The following is a 21,949-nucleotide window of genomic DNA, read 5'->3' as shown; positions in this document are numbered from 1 at the left end:
TGAAAGCTGTGCATCTCTAAGAAACACAAACTGTGTTTGCTGTGTGTCCCATCACCAGAAATACCGTAACATCCCAGCAGGCAAGTGCTGCAATCACTTCTGTGATAGAGCTGTTGAAATCAAAGAGGGCTTGTGTTGCAGGGCCTTGTATTGGGCATGTGATATCTGTTGTTTTATGTACATCTTCACCTCAAGAAAAATACACTTGAAAAAAAGCAGAGAATTCTGTCAGCAGCAGGTATCTAAAAGCCCCCTCAAGGCAGACTGACAATGAAATGGAGATCAGATTTGAAGTCTACTAGAAACAATGTGGAGACTATAGGACTTAAGGGACCTGAGACTTGGCCCTGCCCCTCTGGCTGCCTTCAGATCCTGTAGATACCAGGACAAATTCCTGTGCCTTAAACATACAAGCATTGCCAGAGATGCTGGGGTTTACCTCACAGACTCAACAGCAGTTTTCTATGGCAGGATTGCCTCTAGTCCTTTGTAGCAAGTATGGTCAAGTGCATACTCAAGCTCTCTGAGGAAGTGTAGGAACAGGCGATTGAATTCTGCTGTTGGGGTATTCAGTCTTCTACACTTACAGCCTAACATGGTGCAGATGTTGGATCCAGGAAGAGCCTTTTGCTCAACCCAGAAATCTCTGTGCATGTCTCTGCAAAACCCACCTGAGCCCCATGCGAGGATCTGAAGATGGGCTGTACTCAATCCAGGGTATAACACAGGGTGACAGCAGAAGAGAGATGCCCCAGTAACCAGCACGTGCTCCTGGTCTTCTCAAGGCTTCATAGAATCATAGAATTACTCAGGTTGGAAAAGACCTCAAAGATCATCAAGTCCAACCGCAGTCTAACCATAGTACCATAACTCTGACAACCCTCTGCTAAATCATATCTCTGAGCACCACATCCAAATGGCTCTTAAACACATCCAAGGATGGTGACTCAACCACCTCCCTGGGCAACCCATTCCAGTGACCAGAGTCAGAGACCACCTATGGCTTGAATTCCTATTATTGCTAGTTTGGGAGCTCCATGACACCTTGCAGTGAGCTCCATGTCTCTTGAGTCACAAGTGTCACCTATAAGCCATCGTGTGTGTACATCAAACAGAGTGTACCACGTTTCTATTCTCACACCAACAGCTTTAGGTCTCTTTTTGTTTGTTTTTTTGTGGTCCTGTTCTTTTTCTCCTTCATTCAGTGATCCCTTTTACTAAAGAGTCCAATCTGAGGAGCTTGGTTAGAATTGTTCGCATGGTGAGGGAATTCTTTATGGAGGCGGCCTGGGTGGGTGGCAATGGGCTGTTGTGCTAAATCAGTAGATTTTCCTTAGTACAGTTCCAATAACATAAGATGTGCAGGGAAACAATTGATTTGTTGTCTAACAACATGGAGGGAAGCTCTTGAATCTGGAGTGTGCTATGTAATGTTTGGGAGACTTTTATATCCCAGTTGTATTTTGATTGCAGAATTAATGATTATGGATTCTTCCTCAGTTTATCTTGGACTTCTCTGTGTATTGTTTTTTTCCAGGCTGCTGCGGGAACAGTGGATCAGAGCCAAATATGAAAGGAAAGAATTCATTCACAGTGAGAAGCAGGAGCCTTATTCTGCAGGTAGCCAAAGAAACATTGGGCAGATCAGTGCTTTGATGTCCATTACCATCCCTTATTCTTGTTGGTGTTTGTATTTACTTCACATTGATTATTGCTCATATGTCACTAAGGAAGTGTGATCTTTAGGGAAGGATTCATCCTGATGTTCCCTGTATTCGATTGGGAAATATTGGAAATGTCAGCGCCTGATGGGAGGAAGTCAATTGATAGGAGTCTTTCTGTTGACTTCAGTTGGCTTTTCACCCACGCTCAGGTTTGTTCCTGGTAGCAGGAGGTGTGAGCTAAAATGGAGATAAGGGCTTTTGTCTCATCAAGGTTTTGCTTTGAAAAAGATGAGGTGGCGTTAGTGCTAAGTGCTAAGACAGGGGGATGAGGCACTTTTATTTAACAAGGGCAGAATTTGAGGAGGTTCTGTGGTTTGGATGGGCTTGTTGTGCAGCTTCACCAGCATAAAGACTGGCATTAAGGTGCCTGAAATTAATTGGACACTGTTTTGCTATATGCAAATAGACCTTAATTTATTCTGCATATTAAGTAGTTGTCACCAGCTATGTGCATGGATGACTCTGGGATAATTTTATTAGCAAGGACCATGTTCCAGATGAAAGGTTAAAATACTATTTTTGTGCTGCTTCTCAGGACTGATAATGGGTAACTCCAGCAGTTGGCTGCTATTAAAACTGCAATTAAAATCTTCACTCGTGCAGACTCTGTTTATGCGTAGAGTCTTTCCACTCTGCTGTTTTGTATATATGAAACCTGCACATTGTGTATGTGTGCTATCTGTATTCGTGTACAGTACACTACACATTTGTATTCTAGATTTTCAAAGCAATCTACTGGAGTTGGACGTGTAGTATTGACAGTGAGTAATTGATTTCTTAGACAGATTTGAGATATATCTACTGACACGTGTATGATGCTCACCCAGGAGTAACGATGCTATTTTATACCGTGCAACTTTTAGCTGTGAAAGCCTGGATTCAGCTATAGCTTCTTCAGGCAGGTGCCCCGTTTTAAGCACACAGAATGAGGTGTGTCCTCCAGTGCTGTCTGGGCACAAGGGCAGCGGTTCTGAGCTTTCTGAGAAATACTACAGAAGAGCTCAAACAGAAGCAGTAGGGTTTTTTCCCCTCTTTGAAGTCCGGCCACTGTTGGCTGTGGAAGAGAACATAGCAAATCATTTTAAATGAAGAGCCCTTGGAGAAGGGGAAGGGAAGGGAAGGCAGGCTGGTGGGCATTCGTGGGTTGAGTACTGATATTTTTAGTTATATATTTTCTCTGAGGATTGTATCATCATTAAATCCAGCATAGGAGCTGTATAAGAGACCTGTGCAACGCTGACCGGGATATTATTTGTTCATTCTTATGGATGGGAAATTCCAAGGGGAGCATTTGGCCGCTCCCTGGGTTGACAAGGTTTATGTCACAACATAGCAACAGGGAGATGGGGACTAAACTTCCAGTGCCAACTTTTCCCTTCTACTTCACCATGACAACTCCAAAGTGTGGGTGCATACCTGTGCCAAACTGTGCTGCTTCCTTTGGATAGCATGGCATAGCTCAGTTGGGGCACTGCTTTTCAGCTCTTTCGATGTTAGGTTGGGATCAGCTGTTTCTCAGGGCTATGGCTTGTGTGGTATGTGGTGTTGGACCTCCCGTTTGCCCCTCTGGTGTGAAGCAAAGAGCTGGTCAGAACCATGCTGTCTATAAGTACTACAAGACAGGCTGCAGTCTGGCACTTAAAGAAGCAGCTCAGCCATATCGTGTGTTCTGGCTCTGCCCATGCCACAGCTGGCAGGGGTCATTTCAGCTTGGCAGCCACAGCAGCAATTGGAAGATGCACTCTGTGTGGGGTGATCCTCTTGTGCCTGCTGGGAGTTGCAGAGCATCTGGCCCATTGCTTTCCATTTGTGACCCCCTGAACTGCACAGGGATGTGCTGGAATGGGACCAGTAAGGCCATTCTCCTGCCCACCTCACACCCTGAGTTTGAGTCTTGTTTAAATGTATTTCTTCTTATTTCCAGCGCTGCCTTAGTCCATTTTTTCTCACCATTCTGAATTCCCTGAAGAAGTGTTAGATTACCAATTTCTAAGCATGAAACATTCTGTTGTTAATAGAGACGTCAGTATCCATTTTCTGGTGTTTGCTGGAAGATTTAATTCCATTTTCCCATCCCAAGGGCAATTTTGCTTTCTGACACTTGCTCAACAATTGCATAAAAATAAGAAAATGGTGGTTTTGAGCAGTTCTGAGTAACATCCTTTTCCAGGCATCCTGATGAAGCTCTGGTCAGAACTTCAGTGTGTTGCTTGCAGAAGGTCCTTTGGGGAGAGACTGTCCAGAGCCTGTAGATGCCAAGCAGAATCTATTGCAGCTGAACTGACAGACCTGGGAGAAATGAGTCCCAGGATGGGAGTGTCAGACGTGCAGGTCAGACGCTGAGAGATCACGTAGGGCAGCCTGCCAGCAGGATGCAGCAAACTTGCTAGCTGCTGGTGGAGGGATGTGAGTGGGAGACAGAGGAGTGTGGGATGCAGATGCAGTGCTTGGCTTTTACACAGCTGCCCCCAGGTGCTTGTATAGCCCCCGAACCAATGGGAAACTGCCCTGTGTGGTGGGAGGTGATGCAAGGCAGCAGAACTGGAGCTGGGAAGCAGAAAGACACCTTACTCACATAGAAATCCCCATGGTGGGCAGTGCTGTGTGCAAGCAGTCTCTCAAGCTGCACCCCAGGGAAGTGCTGTGGCTGCAAACCCATGGACCCAGCTTCGTGGATGTGCTGCTATACCTGCAGTCACAGCTGCTCTCCCTCAGCCCACCATTTCAGTGCACATTCCTAGTTACAGTTCCTTGCTCGTGCCCATCAGCTTCCTGTGAGGGCACATGCACTGCTTGCAGCTGCAGCCTCCAGCTTCTCTGCCATGGCTTAGTTTTTCAGTCTCATTTTGCTCTTCCCAATGAGGTGTCATTAATGAGTGTGCTGGCACCATTGATTTTAGTGCGAGGAGTTGGTGTGAGTTCAGGTAGTGCAGGAAGATTAGTAAAACAGTGATTAAATGCTTCGGTGGTCCACTATCGATTCTTAAGTATGGCCTTTTATGTGTTTGAGTTCTTAATTCTGCTCTCGTATTAGAGCTAAATAATTTGATTGTCCTAGCCTAGACATTATGAGGCAAAGCATTATCTACACACCAGTAATCATGATTAACACGGTGTGTTTTTCCCTCATGCTGCTGATGAATTTGTTGTACAACAACACAGTAAAACTGATTTGAAGACCCTCACATTAGTGTCTTTGAGGTTAATTTTTTCCCTTCTATTAAATGAACTGTCTCAATTCCCGTCAGTCTCCAGCTAATTGTCCCTTCTCCAGGAGCTTAATGAGGCACAGACACTGACTTCTCCTAGAAACAAAGGTTGCTGTTAGTTGCTCTTGAGTTAGAATTTGATACTCCAGGTAGTTAAAAGGTTTGTGTGATTGCTTTTGAAAGGTTGGGACGTATTCCCCTGCAGTTGTAGCAACATCTTCTGAATGCCTTGCTGAAGTTACTTCGATTTTGATTGCTCTTTGCCAGGTGGATTTTTGTTAACCAAGGGAAGGTATGGAGGAAGTAAAATGGAACAGTGGCTTTAGGTTTGGAGCATTATGATATTCTAGATTGGACCAAATACTTGTAAACTTTTAAGCAAAGGCAGGATCATCTCGTTGGGGGGAGGAAGATCCTGACTCAATGTTCTTCTTGAAGAGTCCGAGCACAGAAGAGCAGCAGGTCACCAGTGAGCTGCAAATTTACAAGATGTGCGTACTGCTACGAGATGATTTATGCCATGTATTGTTATTTAATAGGGTCACTGAGATAGTTCAGTGGTGATTTACGGGCTCAAATGGGAGTGTAGTTGCTTCCCAGCACAGTGTGAACAGATGGCGAGCATGAGATGAACTTTGTGCAAGCAACAGCTTCACTGAGTGCAGCTTTCTGCAACTTTGCTGCAATTACTGCTCCCATCTACTGCTGTTAATTTTGCAGACAGTGGAAGAGCAGTCAATAACAGGAGCAGATTCACAGGTAAAACGTGCCTCTACCAAACCTGTATGCCACTATGATCACATGCTGCTAGGACTGGCTAATGGCAGCTCTCCCTTACTCACAGCAGATGCTGTTGTATCTCTTTCCTGTTGAGACATTTTCCATTCAGGATGGGAATGCATCGTTTTGCAGCGAGGAAGGAGGCAAATGCTAGCAAGCATCACTGCTTCTGTTCTTTAGTCATGGGAGGCTGGAGCTCCTCAACTGGTGCAAATTGTCACAGGTCCCATAGAAACAGTGGAGGAATTCAGACTGGCACCAGCTGAAGATGGAAGGCAGAGAAGACCTTGGTTGGTTGGTAGGTATATATCTGAGGGTGGTGGCCCTGCAGAGTATGAGACAATAGTGTTACTGCAGCCTCACATAGCTTTGGCCTCTGCTGCTTTGTATTCCATGTATTTATGGCATGGAGTAGATCTCACTGTCGTTACTGAGGGCTGAGAAGGGTGAGCTCTGGTTTTACCTGGGTAGCTACAGAGGGTGCCATTTGCCTGAGGGTGTTTATTCACCTCACTGTGTTCTCTGGACACCCCAGGGACTGCTTTGCTTATGTGTTATTTGCTATTTGTCTCCAAGTATGATAATAGTAAAGTAAATTATGAGGCATAAATGAATGCCCTAAAATAGTGGAATCTGTTAATGTGCACTTTCTATTCCATGTGGCTCTTGCATAACTTGGGAAGCAATCCGAATTGATTTTCCCCCCAGCATTTGCAGTTGGAAGGTGCTCAGACTGCAAAGAGAAAAGGCACAGAACGTGAATATGTTCCTTCTCACTGTGAGAAAGACACCCTTATTAGCTCAGCCTGACCTGCAGTGATGTAATGCAGTTTATTTTGGGCCTGATCAGACAAAGCGGCAAGCGGTGTTGCAGTTTAAAGCCAATTATTTTAGCTGACAAACCTCATCCTCTGCTGTCACTTCCTCGTTTCAGCTACAAGCCAGCAGTGCCATGGTGACACTGTTCTCCAGTTTCTTACAATCAGAGCAAGGAAATAAAGCATCATTGGGATGCTGTTTGTTAAGACACTGATGCACACAGTCCTGAAGGAGAAGGGAGTGAAGGGGCTGAAGTGCTGTGTGAGTCATCCCCATCCCCTTGGCTTGGTGTGCATGGTGGGACCTGACAGTGCAGGCAGAGGTGGGCTGAACAGAGCTGTGTCCTCTGAGCTGTGGTTCTTTGTGAGATAAAGAGCAGAGAGAAGGGAGGAGAAGGAAGGCAGCAGGGTTGCAGCTTTTTTCAGGAGTGCAGGAAAGGTGGTTGGGGGTTTTCATCTTTGTTTTGTCATCAGAGCAGGAAATGGCCAAGTTCAGTGAATTCACAACCTCAGAATGCAGTCAGTAAATTAGTGGGCTTCTCATTTGCCCACCTTTCATTTGTGGGTGGGGTGGAAGATGCCCAAAAGGTCTCAAATCCGTGTGGAGGATGCAATGTTATAAGCAGTCTTTAAAGCCCATCCTGTACTGTGTGTCTGTAAAGAGAACAGAACCATGCAAATTAAGAGCCTTTCCCCCCTTCTGTTTTTATGCTGGCACGTTTCCCTTAATGCCAGTGAACTGAGACTCTTGATAAACATCACATACAGAGAAATTTAGGAAAAGCTCAATTATAATGGGCTCTTCTTCTTGGATTTCTGAAGATACAACTTAGCTCCATCTGTAGTCTCCATCCATAGACCTGAGTGTGTCAGGAGTTTGTGTGAAGGCAAATCTTTACTTAACCTCAATGCACACAGGACGGATGGGCCAGCAGAGCTGTCAGAAGGCTTTAGTGAGCCTCAGTCTTCGCCCATGGAGAGACATTTTCAATACAAAGAAGCCAGTTAATTTATTTCTACTGACAAGCCTCCAAGTGGAGCTGCTGCTTTGCTCTGGCTGGTTTTTAATGTCACTGTTATCTGACGTTACTTGCAAAATGGATGAAACTCTCTTCTGATGCTTGAACAGCTTGAGAATTAGAGCTCAGCTCTGAGCTCAGCTCCAGCACGTTCTACTTGTGTCCCTCTTTGCTGGATCCCGTGTTCTTGGGGCAGGCTGAGGCATGGCTGCAGTGCAGCAGGAAGGTGAGCTGTGCTCAGTGGTCTGCAGAGCATCCATCCCAGTCCAATGTTTTTGGTGCAGCCCTTCTAGCTTCCCTCTGCCATCCCTATGAGCTGGTCCTTTATGGATGTGGAGACTGAGATGAAAAGCAGCACAGATGAGGGCAGCACGGCATGCTGTGGAGCTTGGTGCAGATTCCTGTATGCCTGAGATGTGGACAGAGGGGAGATGCTTTGTGGTAGGAAGACATGACAGTGCAGTGTGTATTGCTGCACACATCGTGATTGCATCACTACTGCTTTCTGTTAAATCATGGTTTCCAGTAAATCCCCAGCAGCTGCTTCTGCTATTGGGCTTTTACTGGATTTCAGCAAAATCTTATTACAAATCTCTGTGCTCGATCTTGCCTTTCTCTGTAAGATCTTGGCTGCTCAGTCTCTAACTCCAATAGAAGAGTAGAATGTGCACCTGGAGCAGTGGGGAGATGCTGAAGGGTGAGCTAAGTGTCAGAGCCCTGCAAGGACAGTGCAATTGTTTTGCAGATGATGTCACTGCTTGCATTTCAAGGGCAAGCATTACCCGTGGATTTCCACTTGGTGCAGAGGTGCAGAATGCGCTCTTGCTCAGGCAAGATTATAATCAAAGAATGTTCAGCAGAGATGGGTATGTGGGTGTCTGTACTGAAACTGCAAAGCCTGAATGTCTGCCAACACGATGCAGCTACTTTAGAGCTTTATTTATTTATTTATCCAAGCTGAATATCAAGGTTACCACAGTCTGGTGTACCCTTGTCAGGAGAGGGTTAAAGCAGAAGCATCCCTCCAGCAAACAGCCTGTGAAGCCTCCTTCTCATGCGGCCAGAGGCACAGAGAGCTTCTGTTCTCTGGAACTGACATCAGCTGTGAGTGGCTGGAAGGTGTGACATGCTGGGAGCCAGGCTCCATGGGTACTGGCTTTGGGAGCACCTTCCTGAGCCCTGGAGCTGCTGGACATGGCACTGAGCACACATTGCCTGTTCAAAGCTCACATGCTCTTCCATAGCCATGCCTGGACTGCTGGGAGGCTGGTCATGCACTAAACATTGATGGGAAGAGCAGTGCTGGTAAGCATGTTTGGTCAGCATCCTTCCTGCTGGCCTGGCTGCTGTCACAGCTGGTGATGGCACTCTGTGATTTCTGTGTGTGTTTTTCTTAGAGCCCAGATGTGGTGTTTTGTGGTCTGGAAGAAAAGCATGCTCTTCTTGAGCATCTTTCCCCAGCAGGACTGAAAGTGTTGGCATCTCTGCTGCTCGGTGCTTCGGGGATGGGGGGCACCCAGTGGTGGGGATGGTGTGGGGAAGGTGGAACACACTGCATGTCATGCTGTGTCCTGACCACGACAGCATCTGCATGGCCAATTGCCAACGCACAGTCTCCCTTATATGTCTTCCTGGTTTAATCCTGCATTTAACATTACACAGCACCTGCTCCAGGAAACCTTTCCCCATCCTCTCCATGGTTTGAGGAAAATGCAGCCACTGCTTCAGATCAAATGGCTGCTGCTGCTTCTTCCTGTGTGCTGTACCACTGCTCCTTTTGGGCAGCAGGAGGGCAGTGTGGCACAGGGCAGGTCAGCACGCCTGGCTGGGCTCACAGGGGAGGCATCCATCAGAACAACATCCCCAAGGTAAAGCAGCACTGCATGTGGTTTCCAGCCAGATGTCAGCAGCGGGCCCAGCCGGGGCAATGTGCAGAGCTGGGGCTGTTGGAGAGCTGCCTGCACAGCCCTGGCTCTGGGAGCAGCTGCTTTGCAATACAAATGGCTTAAACATCAAACACAGACCTCTCTGCAGCACAGACAAGGTGCATCAAAGAGCTGTTTAGCAAGCCAGACTTGGAGAGAAGGATGTGATCACAGCACGGCTGTCTTCTTTTTGTTCCTGGTGACAGGGATGTGCCTGTGCTGCGTGTCCTGGTGCCAGGCAGGCTGTGTTTTGGCAGGGCAGTGCAATGTCATGTGCCCAGGGACTGACTCAGCCTTTTGCTGCTTTTCCATCTGTGCTGTTAAGTGCTGATTCTCACACCGGCAGCCCCTCCTAAAATGTGATACCGCCTAATGAAGGTTCCATTCAAATCAAAGGGAGGTGCAATGCCCGGTGCCAACAGCATGAGACAACAGAGAAAGCTGCAAATGCAAAAGCTTGTATTTTAGAAATGCCTTTGGTGCATTTTGACTTTTTCCTGGCTGTTCTGTCTGAGCTGTGGTTAAAGGCTGGGGGCTGCTCTGTGCTCTCCAAGGACCCTGAGTGCTGCAGTGACCCATTGCTGGGGTAGGGGAAATCAGGGTTCCTCTTAAAGACAGCTGGTGTGCGAGGGCAACGTGCTGATGGCTTCAGCCTCCCTAAAGCACCTTCCCTAAAGCACGTGGGCAGTCAGAACAGTAGGTGAGAATGTGTAGCTCTGAGTGGGAGAGCTGGAGTTGGCCGAGTGGGGCATTGGCACTGCTGGCTGCGGGGCATGCGGCTCTGCAGATCCATTGGCACAGCTGAGGCTGCTTGCTCACAGCTACCTGGGGCTCCAGCTGTAATGTTAACAGCTGGTTCTGTCAGGCTGCCTTCAACATCCAACCTTCTATACTTAGCAGCAGCAGCCACTTTCTTGCAAGAACTGAAGCAGCAGCATTGGGAGGCAGAATGGTATGGGTGGCAAACCTCACTCCAAGTGCACAAGGCTGAATGATAAAATGTTAAATAGTTGTAGTTTGGTCTTTTTTCTTTCTTCTCTCTGAGCGCTTTGTACAAATAGTTTGGTCAGGGTTTGTTCTTTACCCATCCAGACAAAGGGTGAGTAAGAGATGCTCTTTCATTTTGCATCATCCCAGACAGAAAGATTTACATCCGTCAACTCAACTCGAAGATGCTTAGTTTGTGGTCAGCTTGGCATCAGGTGTGTGTGCTGGGTTAGTTGGGTTTCTCATGGGATTGCTGCTCGCTGGGGGCTGAAGGCATCGCTGTGTTTTGGGATGGGGAGTTCCTGGGGGTCCCTGAGCTGGGCTCTCAGGCCGCCTGGTGAGCATGGGGTGTATGAAACACTGCTGTGACTGATGTCAGTCCTCAGTAGCTTTCTCTGCCTGGGACAGTATTGAAATATTTCATTTTAGCATTGCTCAAACTGCCTGCTCCTCTGATCTTGGGTTTCTACAGTCAATAAATGAATCTGTTTTAGCTGGAGTAGAGCTAAAGAGAAAAATCAGACTGGTTCTCCATGCTTCTGGATTAAGAATAATGGAGGTGGTCCTTTCTGCATCTGAAGGTTTCTGAAAGCAGTTCTCTGTGTCCTGATCTCTGCAGAGCTTTCATAGCGCAGTGCCCTGGGGCCAGAAGGTTGCTGCAGCATCTTGGGTAGCAGAGGGGTGGGGATGGGGAGGAAGTGAGCTGTAACTCAGTGCATGGAAAGCGCTGGTTTCATGGCAGCTCATCTGAGCTTAATCGAATTGCTATTAAAGATCCGTTCTGTGTTGGAGACCTGTGCAGGGCCAGGCACTTTCTGTCTCTCACCAGATAAAGAACATTTTTGCAGAGTGATGTCATGTCTTTTTCTGGAGTTTGCCTGGGATGTTGTTGCTGAGCCTTAAATCAGGCTCAGCTGAGAAGTGTGAGCACTTCTTCAAGCCTTTCTGCTCAGCACCAGCCCGTCTCCATGGCGGGTTTCATAATTCTGTGCTCCTAAAATAAAGTGCTGTGTGTTCTGTAATGCTGTGGAGGGATGGGGAAGGTTTGGCATCTGATGCAGAGAAGTGCTGCATGGGGGAGCAGGTCAGCTGCTATGGGTGAGTTTATCAGACCTTCAGCAAAGAGCTGCTTCACAGCCAGCTGTGCTGCAATAATGGTTGTGTAAAGAAGGAGCAGCAGACGTGTGTGTTGTGTTTTCTCCCGCTGACAAGCTTGTCTGAGTTTTCCCCTTGTAATCTTGGATGAAGCAGAGGGAGAACTGTCCACATCCTCTGTTGAATGCAAAATGGGACTGGTGGGTGCTTCCATGGCTCTCCTGGTGGGACTGTTTCTAAAGGTGTTGCTGTGGTCAGGGTGAGTGTGAAGCAGCTGCGTGCATCGTCCTGGTTTGCTTCCATAGCTCTGTGAGAGCAGCCCTTGAGGGTCGTGGTGGTGTGGCACACTGCTAACAGCAGCATATCCCCGGAACCATCTGAAAGGCCAGAGAGGTGCACTGCAGGGGGTCAATTCAACCTTACGCACATTGAGGAGACTGGAAGGGGGAATTTTAGTGTAGTGATGTTGGTGGGAATCTTGCTCAATGATTTATTCAGGCCAGGATTGAGCCCAGATTTATGCAATTACAGGAGTTCGTAAAGTGGGCCCACCCTGCTATGGGGCTGAGGGGCAGCAGCTTCAGTAAAGCCGATGTCCAGATGTGTGCAAACATCCCCTTCAGGCTGTGGCTGTGCTGCTGATCCCACAGCACTGGGAGCATCCAAATCAGGGTTTTCTGGGGCAGCTGGGAGAGCAATGAGCCCTAAACTAAAAGTTCTCCGTTCCCTGCCTAAAGCAATAGCCCTGACTGTGAATGTGTCGAATGCTCAATAATAGATGATCAGGAGCTGTTAGCACTGCAGCAGATGTGCTCACAGCCATTTGGATTTCTATTCCAAGCAAACAAAGAGGAACAATGTGTGTGTGAGGACGGGCTTCCCTGAGTTATGGTCATGTTGCAGCACAGCCTGTGTGAGGGCAATGTTTCAGAGCAGGATGCCCTGGAGAGAGGATCCTAAACCGCTTTGAAGTTACAGCGATGAACTTCTCTGGCTGCAGCAAAGCTCTGGTCAGCAGTTAAGTTCCTCTCATCCTTGCTTGGGTTGATGGAGGGGAGCAGCCGCCCATGCTGAGGTTTTATTTGCTAGTGTGGGAGATAAAAAATCCATCCAAAACTCTTTAGGGCTTGGAACGTATTTTGGCTTTTTCTGTGACCTTTGGGAAGCCCAGGCCTTCAGGTGCTGCCTGGAGCTCTGCAGTCATTTGGAGCCAAAGCCTCAGCAGTGCACAGCTCAGCACAGCCCATCTGTGGTGCGCCCTGAGGTTGGGAATGCTGCCCATCTCCATCAGCACTGAGTGGGGCTTTGGGCATTTAAAGTTCAGTGTTTTCTTGCAGTCCTCACGCCTCAGCTTCCTTCTTGCCAGTGCATCCTTCTGAGCAGCTTTTGTGTGCTTCGTTGCTCAGTGACTGCAGGGAGGACTTGCTGGGATGCTCGTGTCCTGCCCCGATCTCTGGTTTGGGCTTTTGCACTATAACTTCAGCTTGCAGCAGAGTAATGCTGCTGTTGTAGGGAAGCTGCCATGACTTGGTGCTGTGTACCTATCTTTAAATGTCTTCTCTCCCGGAATCCCTCTCAATCAGACCTCAAATGCATTCAGCGCTGGTAAAAGGGATGAGCATCACACTGCCAACCTCTCAGCTTTCATCTGCCTTTTTGTAATAGCAGACTGGATTCACAGATGAAGACGTGAAGGTTACTTACCTGTAAGTGGTGTTCTCTGAGCAGCCGGCAGCTCCCAGGTGGCCGTGCAGGAATGCCACTCAAGGAGGAAGCATTTGATTTCCAAGTACAATTAGATTCCACGTTCAATTCTCAGTAACACAAGCACAAGGCTTCCAGTAAAGACGTGCTCTGTAGCAGAGGGTTTTAACCTCTCAATACAGATACAATCTCATTGCACTGCAGCAGCTAACTATTGCCTTATCTTCAGTATGTAAACGCTTGCTCCGTAATTAAGTTACCAGGGAAGCTGTACTGTATCGATGATCAGTTATGAAGTAAACTGATAAAAGGGAGGATGCAGCTCTATTTTCTCCAGTGCAAGCCAAACCTGCTCTGCCTACAGAGGTCAGGTAAAGACTTGGGGATATTATGCCTCGTTATAATCCCCCACTGTTCATTCCTCCATAGTGTTTTCAGGGAAGGGAGCGCTAATTGGGAGAGCAGCTTTACTCACTGTATCCAGTGGAAGTTTCTCTCTGCTGAGTATCCTTTGCACCTCCATCCCCACCTGCATTCATCCCAAGGTTGCCACCCCTCTGTCCCCATGTATCTCAGTTTGGTTGCTCTCTCCCAGGCAAGGTGTGATGCGATCCCATCCAAGATACCTTCAGGGAGCATTAAAGGCTGTATGAACATCTTTGTCACCTGAGAGCTACTCCGTAGGGAACGATAGCATGTGATTAAAGAAACAGGCTAAAAACAGCTTAGGAAGCTGGATTAGGTTTATAATCTCTTATTATGGTTCCCTTTAGCTGACAGCTCAGTGAAAGAAAGGGGTCTGGATTACACTGGGAAACATCGGAATTGACAGGAGTGTTTTCTGACTGTTAGGCTTAGTGGTGTCATGAATGATTTTAATCAGATTTAAATGGCGGCAAACATCACAAGCTTAATGGATTTTGGCTTTATTATTGGGGCTTTGCTTAGAAGCAATTTGGATTTTCAGCTGTGTGCCAGCAATGCAAGTGCGTGACAGTAAAAGAGCCTGGAAACCCAGGGACTGACCTTGCATGTAAATACCACACACCATGTATGGGGACAGACTTTCTGTTTTTCCATCAAACTCAGGACCTGGATGCACTGTTCAGCTCAGTCCCATGGATTTCTTTCTGCAGAGGCAACGTGTTTGGCCCTGCTTCACACACTGATCCCCAGCGTGTGGGTTGTCCCAGGGATGATTGTACGAAATTCTCTATCCTTTATCTTAGGGGGAGTGGGATTCTCTCCCTGACTGACCCATTGTAAGGCTTTGCCTTGGCTGTGCTGTGCTGTACAGAGCCGGGCAGGCTCTGTGAGGTTTGATCAGAGGCAGAGCAGTTCCCCAGGGCAGTGCTACCTGTATTTCTGCACTGCTTTGGTAGTGGATCTCCACCTGTTTCTCTGTGCATCTCTTTTATGATGTGGGAGAAGTCACCTTGTAAGAGTTCAGGTAGGAATCATCCACTGAGGTCTTTCTCATCTGGTTGGTGCTGCCAGTCCTCAGGAGTGAGAAGGGGGGAAAAAGGGAACGTTGGCATTGGTGAGGTTCCCCCAGCAGTAGTGCATGGCATCGCTCCCTTGGTCGCTGTCCTTGCTCCTTGTGTGCCACCCGAAACTACCAGCCATGGTTTCAGGTACTCCTTGGTACGTTAAATACCAAGAGTTGGGCGTTAATAGGGATGTTTTCCCCTGGAAGGCCAACATGAGGTCTGGAAGTGTTGTCTCAATCATCACCTAAATCCCGGCTTTGTGTGTGATGTAGCCATTCAAGCGCTAATTGCCTTTGATTAAGTCAATCACTTGCAGAGTGAGTGGGTTAATTGGGTATTGTGGAAGCAATCAATCTAATCAGCTGCTTGCATCCATAGCTGAGGCGCTACAATGCAGCAGGACAATAATTGTTTTATGAGCTCCTGGATGGCAGCAGAGGCAGACTGGATGGCAGCAAGAAACCTTGCTCTGCAAAATGGCCTTTTAGGAAAGGTAATTTGCATGTTAAGTGCTCGTTAGGCGAGCACTGATTGATTAAGAGCTGGGAAATTCTCCTCTCTATAATGTGTGCACGCAGTCAGGGTCGGCACGTGGTGGATCCTGCGTGTAATGGGTTGGGGATGTTTTCTCTTGGGGTGTGTTGAAGAGGTGTCTGAAGGGTGGAACTGCTGCCAGTGCTGCAGAATGGAGAAGTCCCACTTGGCAGGACGTGAGATGTGCCAGGCACACATCCCGGCATAGGGCACACCAAGAGATTACCTCCATGGTGCAAAGACACTGTCTGCATTGCAGGGTCACTCAACAGGTGCCCATTTGCCACTTTTGCTTCCAGAGCACAAAGAAATGCTATCGCTTAAAGCAATCAAACTGAACAATTTACACTGTTGTAGCCAAACAAGAGGTTTGCAGTTCTTTCTGGGGTGTTGTTTAGAGTCTGTTCCATTGGGAAAGCATGGAACGTGTCACTTTCTCTGTCCAGATCTCTGATTATGGACAAAACGGTTTATTGAAAGAAATATCCTTCAGATCCTTTGTGCTAAAAGGAGGCTGTGACATCAGTGTCAGGGATTCTCCACTCAGCCGCTCCAAACAATTACGCCATTCCTTAACCTCGCAGAACGAGCTGGCACGTCATCTCAGCGAGTTCCTCTCTCTCATTCTGGTTTAATTAACATCTTATGATGTTAATATAGCAGATGGCTCTGCTTCTGACGTGCAGAAGTGGTGATGTGCACCCTGTAATTTTAGCAGCAAAGCGATGTGATGTAGTTACGTTTAAATCTTCTTCATCTACAGAGCTCTGAATTGGGGTCAGAGCACTTTGTCTGACTGCTGGGAGGAAGGAGAACCTATTTCTGGAGGTGGAGGTGCCCTGCTTGAACTCGAGGAAAGTACAGTTGCTCTTGGATTGTATGTATGAGCAAATGTTTTCCTCTCTTTCAGCCTTCTATGCTCAGTCTGGCAGTGAGACCAGGAGAGAAAGAAGCACAGTAGTGCATTTGTTCCTTGGTGTAGTGCTGCCTTTATTACTATGCCTGGTTTGGGGTAGGTGAATGTTTCTCCTCAAAGCCTTGCACCAGGCCCTGTTATACCACTGACCATCATAGAAACAAGTGGTGCCTCCATTCCCAGCTGAAATAGCAGTTTGAGCACCAAAGAGACCAGAGAACAGATAGAGTTTAATTCCAAGTTTAGAATACTTTATGTGGGATGAGAGAAAGCAAAGTCCAAGCATGTGTTCTTTTCTCCAGCCGGTGGATGCTGGATCTGATCACCCTCTTTCAGATTCGTTTCTTGTTCTCTGAGAACAAAGGCTGAAACTGAAAGAGTAATTTTGGGTACTTCCTATAATCCACATGCACAGAGGGACTAAAAACCTTATCAGTAACAATGTGCAATACCAGGGTTCTGACGCTGGGGAAGTGGTGATATTCGTCTTCTTGAAAATAGGGAACTTGAACAAATGGCTGGAGGAAGTTGGGTGGGAAGATGCTATCTATGCCAGGCTGTCTTCGTAGCAAATCCTCTCACTTGCTTCCTCTGTGGCACTGTGATAAAGCTGGGTTAGGCTGAAGCACCTGAAGGGGTCTGGCTGTGTTCAGAAGCTGCAGACATGCACTCAGCACAGCTGGCACAAGGCCGTCTTGTTTCTGTGCAATCAGTGTGATGACCTCGTTTTCCTTCCTCTGAGGAGCTTAAGATGTGGTGGTGAAAAGAGTGTAGAAGTGGTGATTCCTCATTTTACCTTGGAAATGACACAGTGGGTCAATTCTGGGGTGTGATTTCTGGTTATGTGCGTGCCATTTGTTGGCCAACTCTCACAACTTCTCAATGGGTTTTTAAAAGCCAGGTTTGTGCCAGAACTGCCCAACACCAAACAACCCATAGCGTGTTATTTCTAGAGTGCTGGTCTTCGCCAAGTGTCCCCTTGGCACTCATGGCTGTGTGCTGGTGGCTGAGCACAGCAGGTGCTGTGTGCCCCAGAGCTGTGCTGCTGGCTGTTTTGCTTCATCATCATGAGAGCAGCCCTGATGATGGGTTTGGCTGGATAGCTCTGAACTGGAAGCTGTTGCTAAGGCAGGGCATCCCGGGATGTTGATGTGAGGAGGGGCTCTGATACATGCAGTAGGAGCTCTGCATCTCCAGCATCCCGCAGTTCTGCTCCTCAACACCTTCTCCAGCCGTTTGTGCTGTCTTTTAGATCAGGATGTTGAGGCCGTGTCTTGCTGACATACTGATTGCCCGGGGAAGCTGGATGAGTTCATGTTCAGTTCACATCCAGTTCGTTGTGTTTTATGTTTATCAGCATTGACAGGGGCGCAGGCAGCAAGTTTGGGCAGAGCGCAGGAGCAGCTCCTGAGGACACAGCCCTGGAGGGAGGAAGGAGGAAAGAAAAGAAGCAAGCAAAGGATTTAAAAGAAATCTGTGCCGAAATACAGCAAAGTTAGCAGCTGGCTTTGTCAGAGCAGCCAGGAGCTCTTGTGCAGATGCTCTGGTTCTGGAAAGTGCCAGCATTCTTTTCTTCTTTTTTAATTGTGTTAAGAGAAAATACAATAGATGTTATTGCAGAGAAGAGAAACAGGGCGCCCTGTGCCATTTGGATACTCATAGCAAAGCACTTTGGATGAATGAATGAAGGCAACCCTCAGCCAGGGCTTGTGCAGCTGAGAGCTGAGCTGAGCTAACACAGGTGGGTGTATTTCTAAGAGGTTTCTACCCACCAGCATCTCCGTTGTGTTAAGCAAATCTTCCATTTGGTAACCATGTCAGCCGGGCAGAATCTGCTGCCTGTGCCTGCTGTCAGCCCCACGTTATACAGCCCTTATCCCTATTCAGCTCTGTCATCTTCAGCCACTATTGAGCACGCAGTTGTTCTGCTGGCACAGCCTGTCAGAATGGTGGTGTTCCCTACGCTGGGGGAATTAACGTGTGCCATAGAGGTGGTAAGAAGGGGTCAGCCAGCACTGCTGCCCTGGGCTCGTTTTGCTGCTTCCACTTGCTCAGACCAAGGATGATTTTGCTCTGTGTGTTTCTTTCTCATGCTGTGAGTGCCTTCCTAGAGGTTGGTTGTATTTTGTTGTTGGGAAAAGTTCTTCAGTGCTTCTTGTGGCTCTGGAGGGGTCTCTCCAAAGCCTGGAGGGTGGTTGGTTGTGCAGGGTAAGTTCTGCCCTTGTAATGCCCCCGACATCTCTGGGTTTGGTGCTCAGGTTGCTGGGCTGGTGTCTGTGCTGTGCTGCCACTGGATGTCAGTGCCCTGAGTACCCAGAGAGTGTGTTCTGTACTGCAGGGCTCTAAGGGGAACTTCATGCTTTAAAAGAAAGCCCTGCTGCAACGTGTGACCCATATTAAAAGAAGAGCCAAGGGAAGGACTGCTGACAGCTTTAAATATTTCCATTGCTTACATCTGCACCCAGCGATGAGCCCATTGGCAGCGCTGTGTGCCAGCAGCCTGCTGTGCAGCCCATAGTGCTGAGGCACTTGGCATCCAGCATTCACAGCAGCACAGCGTTTGCCACAGCACTTATTGATGCCAAATGCTGACGGCTTTGCCTCGCGTTCAGCAAAGGTCTCTGAGGATCTGGAGGGAGCATTTTGCAGAGGATTTCATACATCCAAGTGAAAGAAAGTGGTATTTCTGACTGTCAGCAGAGGCAGGATGGCCAGGCAGGCACTTTCTCTTCAGTTGGTATCATTAGCTGTTGTCTGTGCCATTCTTACTTTGTCTGCCCTGATGCAGTGTGTCCGTGTCTATGCATTTCTTATGGCATGGAGACATTCAGTCTGTACTGTCAGAGTGAGCCCTGAGGGTTGGCTGGGGGATTTCTGTGCATCTTTTAATTTGTTTTTAATGAACGAATCCTGCATTACTGCACGTCATATGGACTGCGGCCTGAAGAGCTGCTTTGGGTGGAGGTTTTCTGCACATCCTCACATCCAGGTGTTAAAAACAAAGCAGTAAGTCATTGTAAATGTACAGCTTGAGAGTTTTACCTCCTGAGAGCCTGAGCCAAAAATCTGAATGGACTGAAACCACAGGAAAGGGAACAGCTTTTTTCCATAGGAGTTGTGTGTAGTTCTGCCTCGGACAAATGGGAGGCAGCTCTTCTCCTTTTCCTTCCCTGCCCCTTTACTCAATGGCAGCTCTCTGTGCTGCAGGGTACCGAGAAGGGTTTCTATGGAAGCGTGGCCGGGACAACGGGCAGTTCCTGAGCAGAAAGTTTGTGCTGTCGGAGAGGGAAGGTGCACTGAAATACTTCAACAAGAACGATGTGAGTTCCTGGGGCTGCTGCGGGGGTGGGGAGTTGTGCTATGAGGGCATTGATGGGACTTGGTTTTTATTGGTAGGTTCTGGAGTTTCCATAGGTGTTGTGTCCACGGGGGGTGGAGCACAGCCCAGTTGGCTGCCTTGCTGTGCAGGATGTGCTCTCAGTGGTGCAGATTTCATGTACTGGAATGGAGATACAGAGCCATTACCATGAAAACTGCCCTTGTGATTGATTATTGGATGGGCATTCTGCTATTCTGCATCACATAATGGGGGGAGCCAGAGGGTTTTTATGACCTTTTGGTCTTCCCTGGTACCTATAATGATCGCCTTCAAATAGGATGATGCTTCCATCACAGCTGTACGAGCTTCCAGCTCCAGTGGAGCCCTGAGAGCAGTTCAGGCAGAGCCCCCATCATGGCTGCAGCAGTGGTTGTGGATTCAGCTGCTGTCAGCTCCAGTAGCTTGAGGCTACCTGCTCTGCTACCACACTGTGAGTCATGAAGTTGCTCTTAGCACAGTATCCTTGCTGTCTTTGAGACCTGACCTATCTGTCTTGCTCTGGGCTGAAATCTTTATCTCCTTGAACTCTGCTGAGTTTTGCAGAGCAGCATTGTGTTCTGCCATGTTGGCAGAGAGCATTCATTGGTGCCCAAGCAAAGGCTCAGTTGTGTTATCACTAGGCAGGTCTATGGGCTGAGCATCATGTTTTAGTTAATGCCCTCAATTATGAGGTTTATTTTTCCTGACACAATAAACTGCTTTCTGGTTTAAAAGCCAATCCTCAGGTGTTTGCTCACTCAGCTGTGTTTTCCAGGCAAAAGAACCCAAAGCAATTATGAAGATTGAACACTTAAATGCAACTTTCCAGCCTGCAAAAATCGGGAACCCGCACGGACTACAGATCACGTACTTGAAGGACAATAGCACAAGGAACATCTTTGTCTATCATGAAGATGGCAAGGTGAGTTCATGGGGGTAACAGGGCCCTGTGTGTGCTCTTGGGGGATGGTGCTGCATGCGGCCAGGCTGGGTCCCACCTGTCTGTAACCCAGCTGTGAACTGTGGGGCTTCATAATGTGGAAATCAATAGAGTGTTCAGGAATGTGGGGCTGTTGTTTGCCCAGGGAGGACGTGGAACACAACAGCCTTTGCAGTGAGAGGAGAGTCCCATAGTGTGTCCAAGGGGTCAGCACAAGTGAAGCCGCTGTGCTTGCAGGGCTGTGCTGCAGTGATGCAGTATATGTCATGGCTTCATGGCCAGAAGTTAAACAGAAGCCAAAGGAAGGAGCTCTTTCCTGGAGAAGCTGCATCTCACCATTGTGCTTCTGTCTGTGGTTTGTGACAGTCAGACTTTTGTGTTTTTTGGGTTGAAAAAGCTGATTTTTCTGCCAGATGCCCACGTGGAAGCAGTGGTTTGTGGCTTGCAGGCAGCTGCTGTGAGCAGCGCTGCTGCCCCAGAGCATTGCAGGATGGGGAGCTGTATGCAACTGAAGGCTTCTTAGGATGTGCTCATCACCAGATGGACCGAGACCATTGGGGTGAGCCATCCCAGGCTGAAGAGACACCCCATCCCTTATTACCTGTGCAGTGAAGTGCCAGTCTCCATCACAGCCATGGGATGCAGTGATGCATAATGAGGGTTGTAGCTTGAAAATACATGTGGAAGGAACCCAAGATGCAGATTTCAAGTAACCAGGTCGTACCAGCAGAAGCATTTTTCTGTGCTTCCTTTTGTGTGGTGGGCACAAGTGCTCTCAGGTGATTACTTCATTGTCATTGAGGGGGTTTCTGGTTCAACAGTTGTGCTGAGCTCCTTTGAAATGAAGAGCAATGTACCTGTTGTGTGTGGGAGGAGCTGAGGAGCTTTCAGTGTCTGTGAGCGCTCACAGCTGGTTGGAGCAATGCAGCTGCGTGCATTGCACTCTGTGGCCATTTAACAGCAAGAACAGACCCAGGTTTCTACCTGGCATCGTTCTCCAGTGCCAACAAAGCCTCGTCAGGCTCAGTTCTGCTGAGAGAACAGTTTGTTAAAGGGCACTCAGCCTTTGGATGGCCTGAACTGCAGGTGGGGAGCAGAGGAGAGAGGGATGCTGGAGTTCCATTTCTCAGGCTCTGCACACTGGGACCCGCTCTGCTGGCTGAAGGCAGCAATATTGGGAGGGCTGCAGGCACACACCGAGTGCTGGAGCTGATTTCTCACCACACTGAGCTCCTGCCCGGGGCTGAAGCTCCCTCTGCAGGACTTCTCCTGGAGCCATCACAGGAGCAGCTCAGCCCGCTGCCGTGTGCTGCTGCCATCCCCAGGGTGACCATCATCTTTAGCATCCTCAGAGGCAGACTGCATCTCCGGGAAAGGCCTCTCTTTGTGCAAACCAATATCTTTCAGTCTGTTCTGGACAAATGAGTGCTTGACGTTCCTGAGCTATAAC

General features: G+C 48.1%; 1 protein-coding gene across 4 annotated transcripts in view; it reads left to right on the top strand.

Moving 5' to 3' along the window:
- ADAP1 (ArfGAP with dual PH domains 1) overlaps positions 1–21,949 on the top strand; it is a 37,144-nt gene that overhangs the window by 10,311 nt on the left and 4,884 nt on the right. For 3 of the 4 annotated variants that reach the window (XR_014933778.1, XM_085513852.1, XM_015876523.3), the window contains exons 4-6: positions 1,538–1,620; positions 19,409–19,521; positions 20,335–20,481. Coding sequence is in view for 3 of the 4 variants with exons in the window: in XM_085513852.1 (XP_085369978.1) it covers positions 1,538–1,620; positions 19,409–19,521; positions 20,335–20,481 (343 nt within the window). In the remaining variant the exon portion in view is untranslated. The remainder of the gene's footprint in view (positions 1–1,537; positions 1,621–19,408; positions 19,522–20,334; positions 20,482–21,949) is intronic. The other variant, XM_085513853.1, reaches the window with a different exon arrangement.

The sequence above is a fragment of the Coturnix japonica genome, chromosome 13 (genome assembly GCF_054131305.1).
Source record: "Coturnix japonica strain WE chromosome 13, WE-NBRP24, whole genome shotgun sequence".
Taxonomy (NCBI): Eukaryota; Metazoa; Chordata; class Aves; order Galliformes; family Phasianidae; genus Coturnix; species Coturnix japonica.
The sequence above is the reverse complement of the archived record's forward strand: the minus strand, read 5'-3'. Positions and strand labels throughout refer to the sequence as shown.